The 13,671-nt window shown below is 41.5% G+C and overlaps 1 protein-coding gene across 1 annotated transcript in view; it reads left to right on the forward strand.

Moving 5' to 3' along the window:
- Positions 1-13,671, forward strand: part of PDS5A (PDS5 cohesin associated factor A) — a 1,179,407-nt gene that overhangs the window by 1,155,903 nt on the left and 9,833 nt on the right. Inside the window, exon 28 of the mRNA XM_053700274.1 lies at positions 4,022-4,161. Within this exon, the coding sequence (XP_053556249.1) occupies positions 4,022-4,161 (140 nt within the window). The remainder of the gene's footprint in view (positions 1-4,021; positions 4,162-13,671) is intronic.

Here is a 13,671-nt window from a genome sequence, read left to right on the forward strand (position 1 = left end):
GTGGGCTTTCAAACTGCCTTTTCAACAGAGCTACACTGAAAGCTTCTAAGTACGTTTTTAAACAGTTTTATACTGGATTTTTATATAAGTATCTGTTCATCTTATTCTTTATAGTAGTGTCTATTACATGCAGTTATATGAAAATGAGTGTATACTCTCCCTTTAAAGACATGGTTGCAGGATCAGTTTACCGAAAAGTTCCTTGATTCCTCAACAAGGGTTTCCAGATAGATTCAGTGTTCATGACTTTTGTCTCTAACAGACAAGAGACAAATGAAACTAGTTTCAGCTTGTTGAAACCTTCAGCCTCAATCATTACCTTCAGTGGCTATGTGCATGGAAGTTTTAGGTCTCATGACTGCAGCATCGGACGTGATCCCCTTTGCTCGTTTTCATATGAGACCTCTTCAGCTTTATATGCTGAATCAATGGTGCAGGGATTATACAAGGATATCACAATTAATATCCTTAAATCCCAATGTTCGACTCTCTCTTACTTGGTGGTAGATCGCTATTGTATAGTGCAAGGGGCTTCTTTTGTTCATCCAACCTGGACTGTGATCACAACAGATGCAAGTCTTTCAGGTTGCAGAGTTGTCTTTGGATCTCTGACAGCACAAAGGGTTTGGAAATCTCAAGAGGCGAGGTTACCAATCAATATTTTAGAACTCTTTTCAGGGCAGGTTTGGACTCTGTTGAAGAGAGAACCATTCATTTGTTTTCAGACAGACAATATCACAACTGTGGCATATGTCAATCATCAGGGTGGGGACCCTGATAATTGACAGGGTGGGGATCAGCTAGCCAGTACCCTAGCTATGAAAGAAGTATCTCGGATACTTTCTTGGGCGGAATCCAGCTCTTCTCTAATTCCTGCGGTACATATCCCATGTGTAGACAATTGGGAAGCGGATTATCTCAGCCGTTAGACTTTACATCCGGGGGAGTGGTCTCTCATCCAGATGCGTTTCTTTAGATTGTTCAGATGTGGGGTCTTCCAGAAATAGATCTAATGGCTTCCCATCTAAACAAGAAACTTCCCAGGTACTTGTCCAGGTCCAGGGATCCTCAGGCGGAGTCGGTGGATGCGTTAGCAGTTCCTTGGTTTTACCAACCTGCTTATATCTTTCTGCCTCTAGTTTTTCTTCCAAGAGTGATCCCCAAGATCATCATGGAATAATTGTTGTGTTTCTGGTAGCACCAGCATGGCCTCACAGGTTCTGGTATGCGGATCTTGTCCGGATGTCCAGTTGCCGATCTTGGCCACCTCCTTTAAGACCAGATCCTCTGTCTCAAGGACCGTTTTTCCATTCGGATCTCAAATCATTAAATTTGAAGGTATGGAAATTGAACGCTTAGTGCTTAGTCATAGAGGTTTCTCTGACTCAGTGATTGATACTATGTTACAGGTTCGTAAATCTGTTTCTAGGAAGATTTATTATCTAGTTTGAGTTATATTTCATGGTGTTCTTCTCATAAATTCTCTTGGCATTCTTTTAGAATTCCTAGAATTTTACAGTTTCTTCAGGATGGTTTGGATAAAGGTTTGTCTGCAAGTTCTTTGAAGGGACAAATCTCTGCTCTTTCCGTTTTATTTCACAGAAAGATTGCTTAGCTTCCTGATATTCACTGTTTTGTACAGGCTTTGGTCCGTATCAAGCCTGTCATTAAATCAATCTTTCCTCCTTGGAGTCTTAATTTGGTTTGAAGGCTTTACAGGCTCCTCCTTTTGAGCCTTTGCATTCTTTGGATATTAAACTACTTTCTTGGAAAGTGTTGTTCCTTTTGGCTATCTCTTCTGCTAGAAGAGTTTCCGAATTATCTGCTCTTTGTTGCGAGTCTCCTTTTCTGATTTTTCATCGGGATAAGGCAGTTGTGCGTATTTCATTTAAATTTTTACCTAAAGTTGTGAATTCTAACAACATTAATAGGGAAATTGTTGTTCCCTCTTTGTGTCCTAATCCTATGAATTCTTTGGAGAGATCCTTACATTCTCTGGATGTTGTAAGAGCTTTGAAATATTATGTTGAAGCTACTAAAGATTTCTAGTCTATTTGTTGTCTTTTCTGTTTCTAGGAAAGGTCAGAAAGCTTCTGCGTTTTCCTTGGCATCCTGGTTAAAGCTTTTGATTCATCAGGCTTATTTGGAGTCGGGTCAGGCCCCGCCTCAGAGAATCACAGCTCATTCTACTAGATCAGTTTCCACTTTGTGGGCTTTTAAGAATGAAGCTTCAGTTAATCAGATTTGCAAAGCAGCAACTTGATCTTCTTTGCATACATTTTTCTACCTATACTAAATTCTTATACCTTTCTATACTAAATTTTACCGTTTTGATGTTTTTGCCTCTTTGGAAGCAGTTTTTGGTAGAAAAGTTCTTCAGGCAGCTGTTTCAGTTTGATTCCTCAGCTTATGTTTTAATTTTTGTTTTCCAATTATAAGAAAAACTTATTTTTTTGAATGTGTATTTAATTTTTCCAGCGGAAAATGGCTGTTTTATTTTTATTCCTCCCTCTCTAGTGACTCTTCTGTGAAGTACCACATCTTGGGTATTACTATCCCATACGTCACTAGCTCATGGACTCTTGCCAATTACATGAAAGAAAACATTATTACATATATTTATGTAAGAACTTACCTGATAATTTAATTTCTTTCATATTGGCAAGAGTCCATGAGACGCACCCTTTTTATGGTGGTTATGGTTTTTTGTATAAAGCACAATTATATTTCCAGTTCCTTTTTTGATGCTTTTTACTCCTTTTTCTATCATCCCAATACTTGGCTATTTGCTAAACTGAACTGTGGGTGTGGTGTGGGGTGTATTTATAGGCATTTTGAGGTTTGGGAAACTTTGCCCCTCTTGGTAGGTTTGTATATCCCATATGTCACTAGCTCATGGGCTCTTGCCAATATGAAAGTTCTAACATAAATTATGTTTTTTCTATATTCTTTTCTATTTTAAACGTGTACACATCATTTTTACACACCTAGGTGTTCTAAAGACATTTATTTATGTTCACCTTTTTGCACATTTCTGTTTAGGAATAGCCACATTCAGCTGTGCCTAGTATTTGGCTTCCCAACCCATATATCCTCTTTTTTTTTTTTTTTTTTTTTTATGTCTTTGTGCTTTTAATAAATATGTTTTAATCCGTTTTAACACATATATATATATATATATATATATATATATATATATACAGTGTGTGTGTGTGTGTGTATATATATATATATATATATATATATAGATATATATACAGTGTGTTTGTATGTGTATATATATATATATATATATATATGTGTGTATGTATATATATATATATATCACTAGATTTATTTATTACAGATTTATTCCTCAGATCTATAAACCTTTATTGCATTCATTTTCCTGTTTGCATACTTTAGACTTTGGCACTCCTATTCTATGTGTTTTCCGTTTACTATTTATCTTTGATCCAGTTAGGGGATCTCTTAAAGTGAGCTTGTATGCTCAACCAGGCGCAGTCATCACATTTGTAATGATTCTAATGAAAGCCCTGTTTTTAGCGTGTTGCATAAGAATGAATTCAGCAACCAAAATAACCAACCAGTACGAATGGCCGCCGTCTTCCGAATTCAGAAGTTCACGTCTGAATGCACATATCTACTAGGGACTCTATTTTCTCTCTGCTAACCTTTAGGACGGCCATAGATACATAGAGAAGTTCATTGTTTGGTGTAATGTAGACTCTTGAAAAACCTAAAACTATAATTTGATGTTATTTACTTATATAAATATATTCATCCAAAGTAATTTGTTTAACGACAAAGGCATAATAATTTAAGGTTTAAAAATGAGTTTTTTAAGATATAGCAGGTGTGATTTCAAACTAATAGTGTCTTACAATTGTTTAAGCATGTTCACGATAAGCGAGCTGTTTGTGTTACATATATGTAGGGGTAACTAGATTATTCTAAAAAAAAAAAAAAAAAATCCTAAATCCTTTTCCTTTTTTTTTTTTTTTTTTTTTTAACTTTAAAGCCTAAACCCACAAGTGTTTTAGGTGCAGTAAATAAGCCTCTTTCTGCCACTGGACGAAGACCATACAACAGAAGTACAGGATCTGAAACTGGAATAAACATCAGTCTTAATTCAGACACGGAAACACTTGGAAGATCGAGGTGGGTCCAGGTTTTGTTAAAATTTTATTACAACAAAGGCATAAAGCTGTACTATGCATCACAATTGAACTTTTTGTTTGTATTTAAAACTATATTGTTTGCTGTACCTAAATACATTTTACCACATGATTATTCTGTCAATGATCAAAGCGTCAAAAGCTGATGTAGAAAGTTTTAATGAACATCTAATGTTTTTCATAGCCATTGAGCTTGCACATAAGTTTTTAATTATGAATTATTAAATGTAAGAATTAATGCAAAAAATTACTTCCTCCAATTTTAAATGGCATTTTTTTAGTTAAATTCCTACCAAATACGCATAACTACCATGTCCTGCTTTTCTAAAGGGACATTAAATCTTAAACTGCTATATATCAATGGAGCAGTTTGTGTACATATCCCACCCACCCTTACTTGACTAATTAGCTTATCTTCTAGTATCCCCTTGTGGGAGTAGCAGAGGAAGCACACCAGGCACACTTTTTTTATATTAAACTTTTATAATGGCATGGAATGAATAATCAAAACATAAAGTGATGTAGTACTTTATAAAGTTATTTCCTTCTATTGGCAGTGAGAGTCCATGAGAACACTCATAACCTATGTAAAATACTCTACCTGGCCACCAGGAAGAGGAAAAGACACCCCAAACAAAGCTATAAATATCCCTCCCACCTTCCCTACCCTCACAGTAGTTCTTTGCCTCTTATCATGGAGGTAGGCAGAGAGAGGTACTCTGTTAAGCAAAAGTTTTAACTAGGGCTCATTGAAAGCCGGGGATGATATAGCCATATAAATCTCAATGGAGTATTAGTATATTTAACACTGGTTGACGCTGGGACTTCCTCTCCTCCTTTTTAGTTTCTTAACCTTAATCTCCTGTCTGATAACAAGTGTGAATTATACTTAATACATTTTCCCCTCTCTCATGGCAACTTGTTTATTGGAGAGGAGGGGTTAAGGCTGTCTCTATACTAGGTGCACTGTGCACATTCAGGTCCCCTTTGCATCAGGCAGTGACCTGGCATAAGCAGACCGGTTTATCTGGTATCCAGCCATACTTCAGTAAACATTTATCTGGCTCAGTAAACATTTATGTGGCTCAGAGGGAAGTGCTTTACGCGTGCCATTATACAGGACACAGACAAGCATTTCCTTCTTAATATGAGGAGAGTTCATGGCATCAATCCTTACTGTTGGGAAATACTGAACCTGGCCACCAGGTGCAGGCAAAGACACCCCACCAAAGGCTTTAAATACTCCCCCTACTTCCCTCATATCTCAGTCGTTCTTTGCCTTTCGTCACAGGAGTTTGGCAGAGAAGTGTCAGAAGATTTAGAGTAGTTCCTTATGACGGGTATCTATCCTTCGAAATCTGACTGGAGTTTTAAGTAGTCTTGTCAGCCTCTCAGTGAGAGCACTGACGAAGGTTAGAGTCTGGAGATGCAGGGAGAGTCTTTCTGCGAACCCATCCAGACTCGTATTAACAGTTTCTAAGCAATCAGTGTTGATGAGTTTCACTGCCTGCTTCTATCACTCAAGTCCATGTCAGGAGTGATGCTACAAGACTGTCAAACTTGAGAGGCTGCATTTCTGTTCCACGGCATAGATTCCGGTAAGATCGTTTCATTTTTTATACATATGATAATGCCAGAAGACAGGGTCACAGTGTGGCTCCTTTTATCTGTGTGGAATCAAGAGTTAATATCTCAGGAGGGGCATTATTGAACAGTTTGGATTAATCACATACATTTATTTGATTATGCTGCGACATGTGTGAGATGGTTTTTGGGCTCAGGCAGTTGTTTTTACTTTCGTTTTGTGAGCTGTGCAGCCTGAAAGGCTTGGCACTTTTTTTTTTGCTAGTATAGCAGGGGCGGTCCTGAATTACGCACCATGTGACCGGGTGTGTTCACACTTATTTTCTCTTTCCTGACTGTGCGGTTTACCGGAGAAGAAGTGGTTTCTCTGTTTTGCCTGGGTCATAGGAGGTGTTGAGTGCCCCAGCCATTGGGGGTATAAAGTTGCCTTTTTTTCTTATTAATCAATAGTCTGCTTTGTAAGCGCAAGCTATGGAGGATTCTGATGCATTAGAGGGTACTCCCTCTTTACCTAAGTTGAATACCTGTCTATATTGGGAGAAGGCCGCGGTATACCAGCCCGCTCAACTGTTTCACATGCCTTGATAAAGTAATCATGTCAAAGAAGGTTAATGTGTTTGATACCACTGAGCCATCCACCTCTGAGGAGTCTCCGTCCGGTGAGGTTCGCACCCAGTCATCTTCTAATACACATGCAGCTTCCCGTAGAACTCCTAATCCTCAATCTGGAGGGGGCCTTTTACCGCCAGACTTTACTGCGCAGTTACAAACGGCGGTGTCTGCGGCCTTTAGTGCTTTACCTCGCCCTGCTAAGCACAAGCGAAAGGTGAAATATTTCTATCCATCCCATGGGTCATCAACTAGTTTGTTGGATTTATCTGATACAAGATTATCCAATAATGAAGGCGCCTCTGATACTTCAGAGGGCGCACTTTTTGCATCTGGATCTGCTGCCTCCAGGCCTCCAGCTGCGGAGGAACCAGACTTTAGATTTAGGATTGAACATTTACGCTTTCTGTTGAAGGAAGTTTTGGCTACGTTAGAGGTTTCAGAGCCCAAATTCCCTAAAGAAACCTTTGATTCCTAAAGATAAGGTCTACGAGGACAGGGTTGTACCACAAATTTTCCCGGTTCCTTTAAAGATGGCAAACATTAAGAATGAATGGGAAAGGATTGGTTCTTCCTTTTCCCCTTGGTCTTCCTTTAAGAAATTGGTCCTGGTCCCGGACTCTCAATTGGAGTTGGATGGCGCTATCTCCGCGCTTGCTAAATGCACTACTATCCTGCTTGAGGATAGTTCATCGTTTAAAGAGCCCATGGATAAAAAGACAGAAACTCTGTTAAGAAAGATGTTTCAACATACAGGATATTTGTTTCAACCAGCGGCTGTTGCTGCGTTTGCTGGAGCGGCTACCTACTGGTGCGACTTCTTATCTGAGTTGATCGAGGTGAAGGGTCCCCTCGACGTGATCCAAGAAAGAATTAAGGCCTTAAGGGTGGCTAATTCTTTTATTTGTGATGCAAATTATTCACCTGCCTGCTAAGGCTTCAGGTTTTTTTGTTCAAGTCAAGGCACTCTGGCTGAAGTCCTGATCTGCGGACTTCTTTCCCTTCCCTTTAAGGGAAAGATTTTGTTTGGTCCATGCCTCGACTCAATTATCTCCACGGTTACTTGAGGCAAAGGTGCCTTTTTACTGTAGGATAAGAACAACAAGCCTAAGGGACAAGGTCCTAATTTTCGTTTTGATTAAATCCCAACGTCAGCAGCCCTCTGCAAAGCCTGAGCAATCCAAGGGTACTTAGAAGCAGACTCAGTCCTGGAATAAATCCAAGCAGAGCAAGAAGCCCGCCTAGACAAAGTTGGCATGAAGAGTCGGCCCCCGATCCGGTTCTGGATCACGTAGGGAGCAGACTTCACTCTTTTCACACGCTTACTTTGGGGACGTGCAAGACTTGTGGGTCCTGGAGGTCATCGCTCAGGGATACATGATAGGTTTCAAGTTTCATCCACCCAGGGGCAGATTCCTCCTAACAAACCGGTCTTCCAGGCCAGAACAGAGGGAAGCCTTTCTGGGGGATCTCTCCTCCCTAGGACTCATTGTCCCGGTACCTCTCGCAGAAAGAGGTTTTGGATACTATTCAAACCTGTTTGTGTTCCCAAAGAAGGAGGGAACTTTCCACCCAATTCTGGACCTAAAGTGCTTAAACAAATTCCTATCTGTCCCCTCATTCAAGATGGAGACGATAAGGTCAATCCTTCCTTTAGTTCAGGAAGGGACAGTTCATGACCCTATAGATCTGAAGGATGCTTACCTTCATGTTCCAATCCACAAGGAACACTTCAAGTTCCTAAGATTTCCGTTCCTGGACCAGCACTCCCAGTTTATTGCACTTCTGTTTGGTCTAGCTACTGCTTCAAGAGTTTTTACGAAGGTCCTAGGGGCTCTGCTTGCAGTTGCCAGAACCAGAGGTATAGCAGTAGCTCCATACTTGTCTGACATTCTGGTTCAAGCACCATCTTGTCATCTGGCAGAGAATCATTTGAAATCTCTTCTGTTTCTTCTTCGATCTCATGGATGGAAAATAAACTTAGAAAAGAGGTCTCTTATTCCCAGTACCAGGGTGGAATTCCTGGGTGCTATAATAGACTCTATATCCATGAGGATATTCTTTACAGACCAGAGACGTTACAAGCTAACTTCTGCTTGTCTTGCCCTCCAGACCTCCTTAAGGCCCTCTGTGGCTCGGTGTATGGAGGTGATTGGTCTCATGGTGTCGAGCATGGGCATCATTACTTTTGCCAGATTCCATCTCAGACTACTACAGCTGTTCATGCTGAGACAGTGGAACGGCTATCATTCGGATCTGTCTCAACAGACTTCTCTGGACAACCGGTCGAGAGAATCGCTCTCCTGGTGGCTCTTTCCAGATCACCTGTTTCAAGGGACATCCTGCTTGAGACCATCCTGGAAGATTGTGACTACGGACGCAAGTCTGTCAGGATGGGGAGCTGTTTGGGGTACCAGGAAGGCACAGGGCCTGTGGACTCGAGAGGAATCCTTCCTCCCAATCAACATTCTGGAACTTTGGGCAATCTTCAATGCTCTGAAGGCTTGGCCTCTTCTGGGTGCGTTCCAGTTTATCAGATTCCAATCAGACAACATAACCTCGGTGGCTTACATCAACCATCGGGGGGGAACGAGAAGCTCCCTAGCTATGAAGGAAGTATCTCGGATTGTGGAGTGGGCAGAGGACCACAACTGCTTGCGGCCATCCACATTCCTGGTGTGGACAACTGGGAAGCGGATTTCCTCAGCAGACAATCCTTTCATCCGGGGAAATGGTCTCTCCATCCCAAGGTGTTTGCGGAGATTTGCAACAATTGGGGGACGCCGGAAAAAGATCTTATGGCGTCCCTGCTCAATTCCAAGCTACCCAGATATGGGTCGCGATCCAGGGATCCTCAAGCAGAGCTAATTGATGCATTAGCAGTGCCTTGGAGGTTCAACCTGATTTACATTTTCCCGCCATTACCACTTCTTCCTTGTTTAGTGGCTCGCATCAAGCAGGAGCAGGCATCAGCAATACTGATTGCTCCATCGTGGCCGCGAAGGTTGTGGTTCGCGAACCTGGTGGGGATCTCCTTGACGCAGGGATCTGCTGGAACAGGGTCCTTTTGTTCATCAAAATCCAGATTCTCTGAGGCTGACTGCGTGGAGATTGAATGCTTAGTCCTAGCCAAGAGAGGTTTCTCTGAGAGTGTTATTGATGCTCTCATTCAGGCTTGTAAGCCTGTTACTCGTCGCATCTATCATAAGGTGTGGAGAGCTTACTTATTCTGGTGTGAAGAGCGTGGTTTAGCCTGGCATAAGGTTAAGGCTGGCAGGATACTTTATTTTCTACAGTAGGGTCTGGAGAAGGGCCTTTCTGCCAGTTCCCTGAGGGAACAGATTTAGTCCCTATCTGTTTTTCTGCACAAGAGGCTTGCAGAGCTCCCTGATGTGCAATCTTTTGTTAGGATCATACCTGTGTTTAGATCTAATGCTTCACCTTAGAGTTTGAATCTTGTTCTTAAGTTTTTGCAGCGGACTCCGTTTGAGCCTATGCATTTGGTTGACATCAAATTGTTGTCCTGGAAGGTTCTCTTTCTATTGGCTATTGCGTTGGCACGCAGAGTTTCTGAAATAGCTACCTTGCAATGTGAACCTCCTTATCTGGTGTTCCACACTGATAAGGCTGTCCTACGTACCAGCTTGGGTTGAAGGTTGTGTCTGATCGCAGTATCAATCAGAAGATTGTGGTTCCTTCCTTGTGTCCTAATTTTTCTTCTTCGAAGGTACGTTTACTTCATAATCTGGATGTGGTTCGAGCTTTGAAGTTTTAACTTCTAACTACTAAGGATTTTAGACAAACTTCTTCCTTGTTTGTTATTGTTTGGAAGCGTAAGGGTCTGAAGGCTTTTTCGACTTCCTTTTTTTTTTTTTTTGGTTGAGAAGTGTTATACGCTTAGCTTATGAGTCAGTGGGACTTTGACCTCTTCAGAGGATTACGGCTCATTCCACTAGAGCGGTGGCTTCCTCTTGGGCCTTTAAGAATGAGGCCTCTATGTCAGATTTGTAAGGTGGCTACCTGGTCCTCCTTACATACTTTTTTGAAAATATTACAAGTTCGACATTTTTATTTCAGGCGGAGCAGCTTTTGGGAGAAAGGATTTGCAGGCTATGGTGCCATCAGATTAGGGTCTGCCTCTCTCGTTTACCCTCCAGTGATCATTCAGTGTCCTCTAGAGCTTGGGTATAGTTTTCCCAACAGTAAGGAATGATGCTGTGTACTCTCCTCATATTAAGAAGGAAAACATAAATTATGCCTACCTGATGATAATTTCATTTCCTTGTGTATGAGGAGAGTCTATGGCCCCCCGTTCGTATACTCCGATGGGCGGACCAAAATTGGGAAATTATCAGGTAAGCATAATTTATGTTTTCAGTCCTAGGGATGACTCCATAGCATCAACGGGTATTGGTGATACAGTCGCACTAGAATTTGATACCAGTGATCCGTTAACTCAATAAACTTTGTGGGCTATAATCACTATTTCGCAGGCCTTTTGTTGATACACGCTGCGAAGGTGGGCGGAGACACAGTTTCCTGCCGTATACGGCGCTTCAACTCCATTTCCGCTTCATCTCCACTGTGCAACAGACCTGTGGGAGAGCGGTAGCAAAGCGGCTCGGCCGGATCACTAAACAGGGCTTAAATTGGACCGTTGATTTGTGCATTGGAAACCTGGGGTACCCCGCTGCGAGAGACTGACACAATTGTCATTACACACCATGGTTTTATGGATGATTCTATTTTAATAGTCTGGAGGAATTTTCCTTGATACATTCCATTGACAACAATAAATGTATGCTTTGCAAATTAAAGGGACAGTCAACACCAGAATTTTTGTTTCAAAAGATAGATAATCCCTTAATTACCTATTCCCCAATTTTGTATAATCAACACAGTTATAATTATACACGTTTTACCTCTGTAATTACCTTGTATCTAAGCCTCTGCAGACTGCCCCCTTATTTTAGTACTTTTGACAGACTTGCAGTTTAGCCAATCAGTGCTCACTCCTGGGTAAATTTATGTGCATGAGCTCAATGTTATCCATATGAAACACATGAACTAATGCCCTCTAGTGGTGAAAAACTGTCAAAATGCATTTACATTAGAGGAGGCCTTCAAGGTCTAAGAAATTAGCATATGAACCTCCTAGGTTTAGCTTTCAACTAAGAATACCAAGAGAACAAAGCAAAATTGGTGAAAAAAGTAAATTGGAAAGTTGTTTAAAATTATATGCCCTATTTGAATCATGAAAGTTTATTTTGGACTTGACTGTCCCTTTAAGTACAGTGTGCCCTCTGACACAATTATGCAATTGTTGCCTAACATACGTCCTGACGTCTTATACAGTAGACCCAATTGAACAGCCCTCTGAGGAAATTCCATGTTGCCTCTCTCCAGCAAGCCCTACTGTGGCTTCTCAAGTTTAGACTATTGCTCACCTCCCTGTCCAACACTGTGAACATAGTGGTCCGACCCCGGCTGGGGTAGTCCTTGGCAAATGCCTTTATCAGGGATGCCATTATTCAAATTATCCGCATCAATGTCAAGAACTCAAGCTTTGCATTTGTGGCCAGGAGGGCTTGAGGTTCAAGTCATGGTCGGCGAATACTGTTTCTATGTCAATGCTACTATACTTGTCCTGCAGACCCTGTTCGGTCCAGGTCTGAATTCTATTATAGCTACGATTAGAGGTGGAAAGGGACAAGAAGTCTAAGCCCAAAGGTTGCTAGGTGTAATGTTTTTTTGTTCCTTTTGTCAGAACAGGAACCAGGGGAGCATGGAAACGCCCAAGACAGATTCTCCCAGGGCTACCTAGAAACCCACCCATTTGACAGGGGAAAAAAATAAAATTTGAGAACACTATTCGTGTGAATCATCCTATGTCGTTTACCTAATAAAATGCCCATGTCCGATGAAAGGTAAGAGATAGGATGTCTCAACATAGCTCCAACATCAGATGTGGGGATTTAAATGCTCCAGTGTCTAGTCATTTTCTGGATGCTAGTCACAATATAAGTCAGTTAAGATGGCAAGTCATAGATAGTATAGGAAAACTATGAAGAGGAGGTAATAGAGTTATTAGAACAGGAGGAGTCCTTTTGGATCCATAGGTTAAATTCCATGGTACCTAAGGGCCTAGAGTAAGACTTTACAGCATTTATTTAATTATGGAGAAGGTCCAATGCAGCTCCAGTCTATAGTAGTTTATTTTTTATTTGTTTGCACTAACTTTGATATTTGGAAGAAAAATTATTTAACAATTAGATGTATTAGATCTAAGTGGCAGCTAGAGGGTGCCATAACACTATGAAATTATTTGAAAAGTAAAGGGTTAAATCCATTACCCTATAAATAGACAGTGCACACATGTATGTTGTAAGCATGATTAAGGGAATCGCTCATGAAACGTCGCTTTGCATTTCTATCTGTTTCTAATGTTTGAATAAAAGCCTTGAAAGACCTGGTGCTGTGGCACTGCATATTTTGGAAACCCACCCAGGATGAAGCAAAAGCAAGCGGCCAAAAAAAGGCTTCCTAGCACAATAAGTCAGCATGATGGGATCACCCCTGACCTGGGACCATGTCATGTTGGGTGCAGACTATCTCTCTTTTAGAGGGAGTGAGCTCAGTCCGTCCTGGACTCTTGGTTACTGGTCATAGTTTGTCAGGGACACAATAAGTTTTCAGTTCCATTTTCGAAGGGACTGCTTCCTTCTTTCAATGGTTTTGGGAAACCCAGTAAAGGGATCGGCTTAACTCCACTGTGTGGAAGTCCTCATAGCCATGAGCGTGGTTGTTTCAGTTCCCCCAGCACAGAGGGGAAATGGGTTCTACTCCAATCTCTTTGTGGTCCCCAAGAAAGTTCCGTCCAATTCTGGACCTGAAGGGTCTCAACAGGTTCGTATGAGTTCCCACCTTCAAGATGGAAATAAGATCCATCCTTTCCCTGGTCCAAGAGGGTCAGTTCATAACTACAATAGACCTGAAGGATGCGTACCTTCATATTACGATACACAGAGATCACTACTGTTTCCTGTGGTTCGCCTTCCTAGACAATCACTACTGGACTGGCTAAGGCACCCCAAGTGTTCACCAAGGTGCTGGGATCTCCACTAGCCGAGGTTCGCATGTAGGGGATTGCAGTAGCTCCTTACCTGGACGACATTCTGTTTCAGGCTCCATCTTTGCCAGTGGCTCAGGTCCACATGGAGAGGTTACTCTTGTGACTTGGGGCGCATGGTTAGAAGGTCAATGTGGAAAAGAGCTCCCTCATTACGGCTACAAGGGTAAA

Source organism: Bombina bombina, chromosome 2 (genome assembly GCF_027579735.1).
Source record: "Bombina bombina isolate aBomBom1 chromosome 2, aBomBom1.pri, whole genome shotgun sequence".
Classification (NCBI taxonomy): Eukaryota; Metazoa; Chordata; class Amphibia; order Anura; family Bombinatoridae; genus Bombina; species Bombina bombina.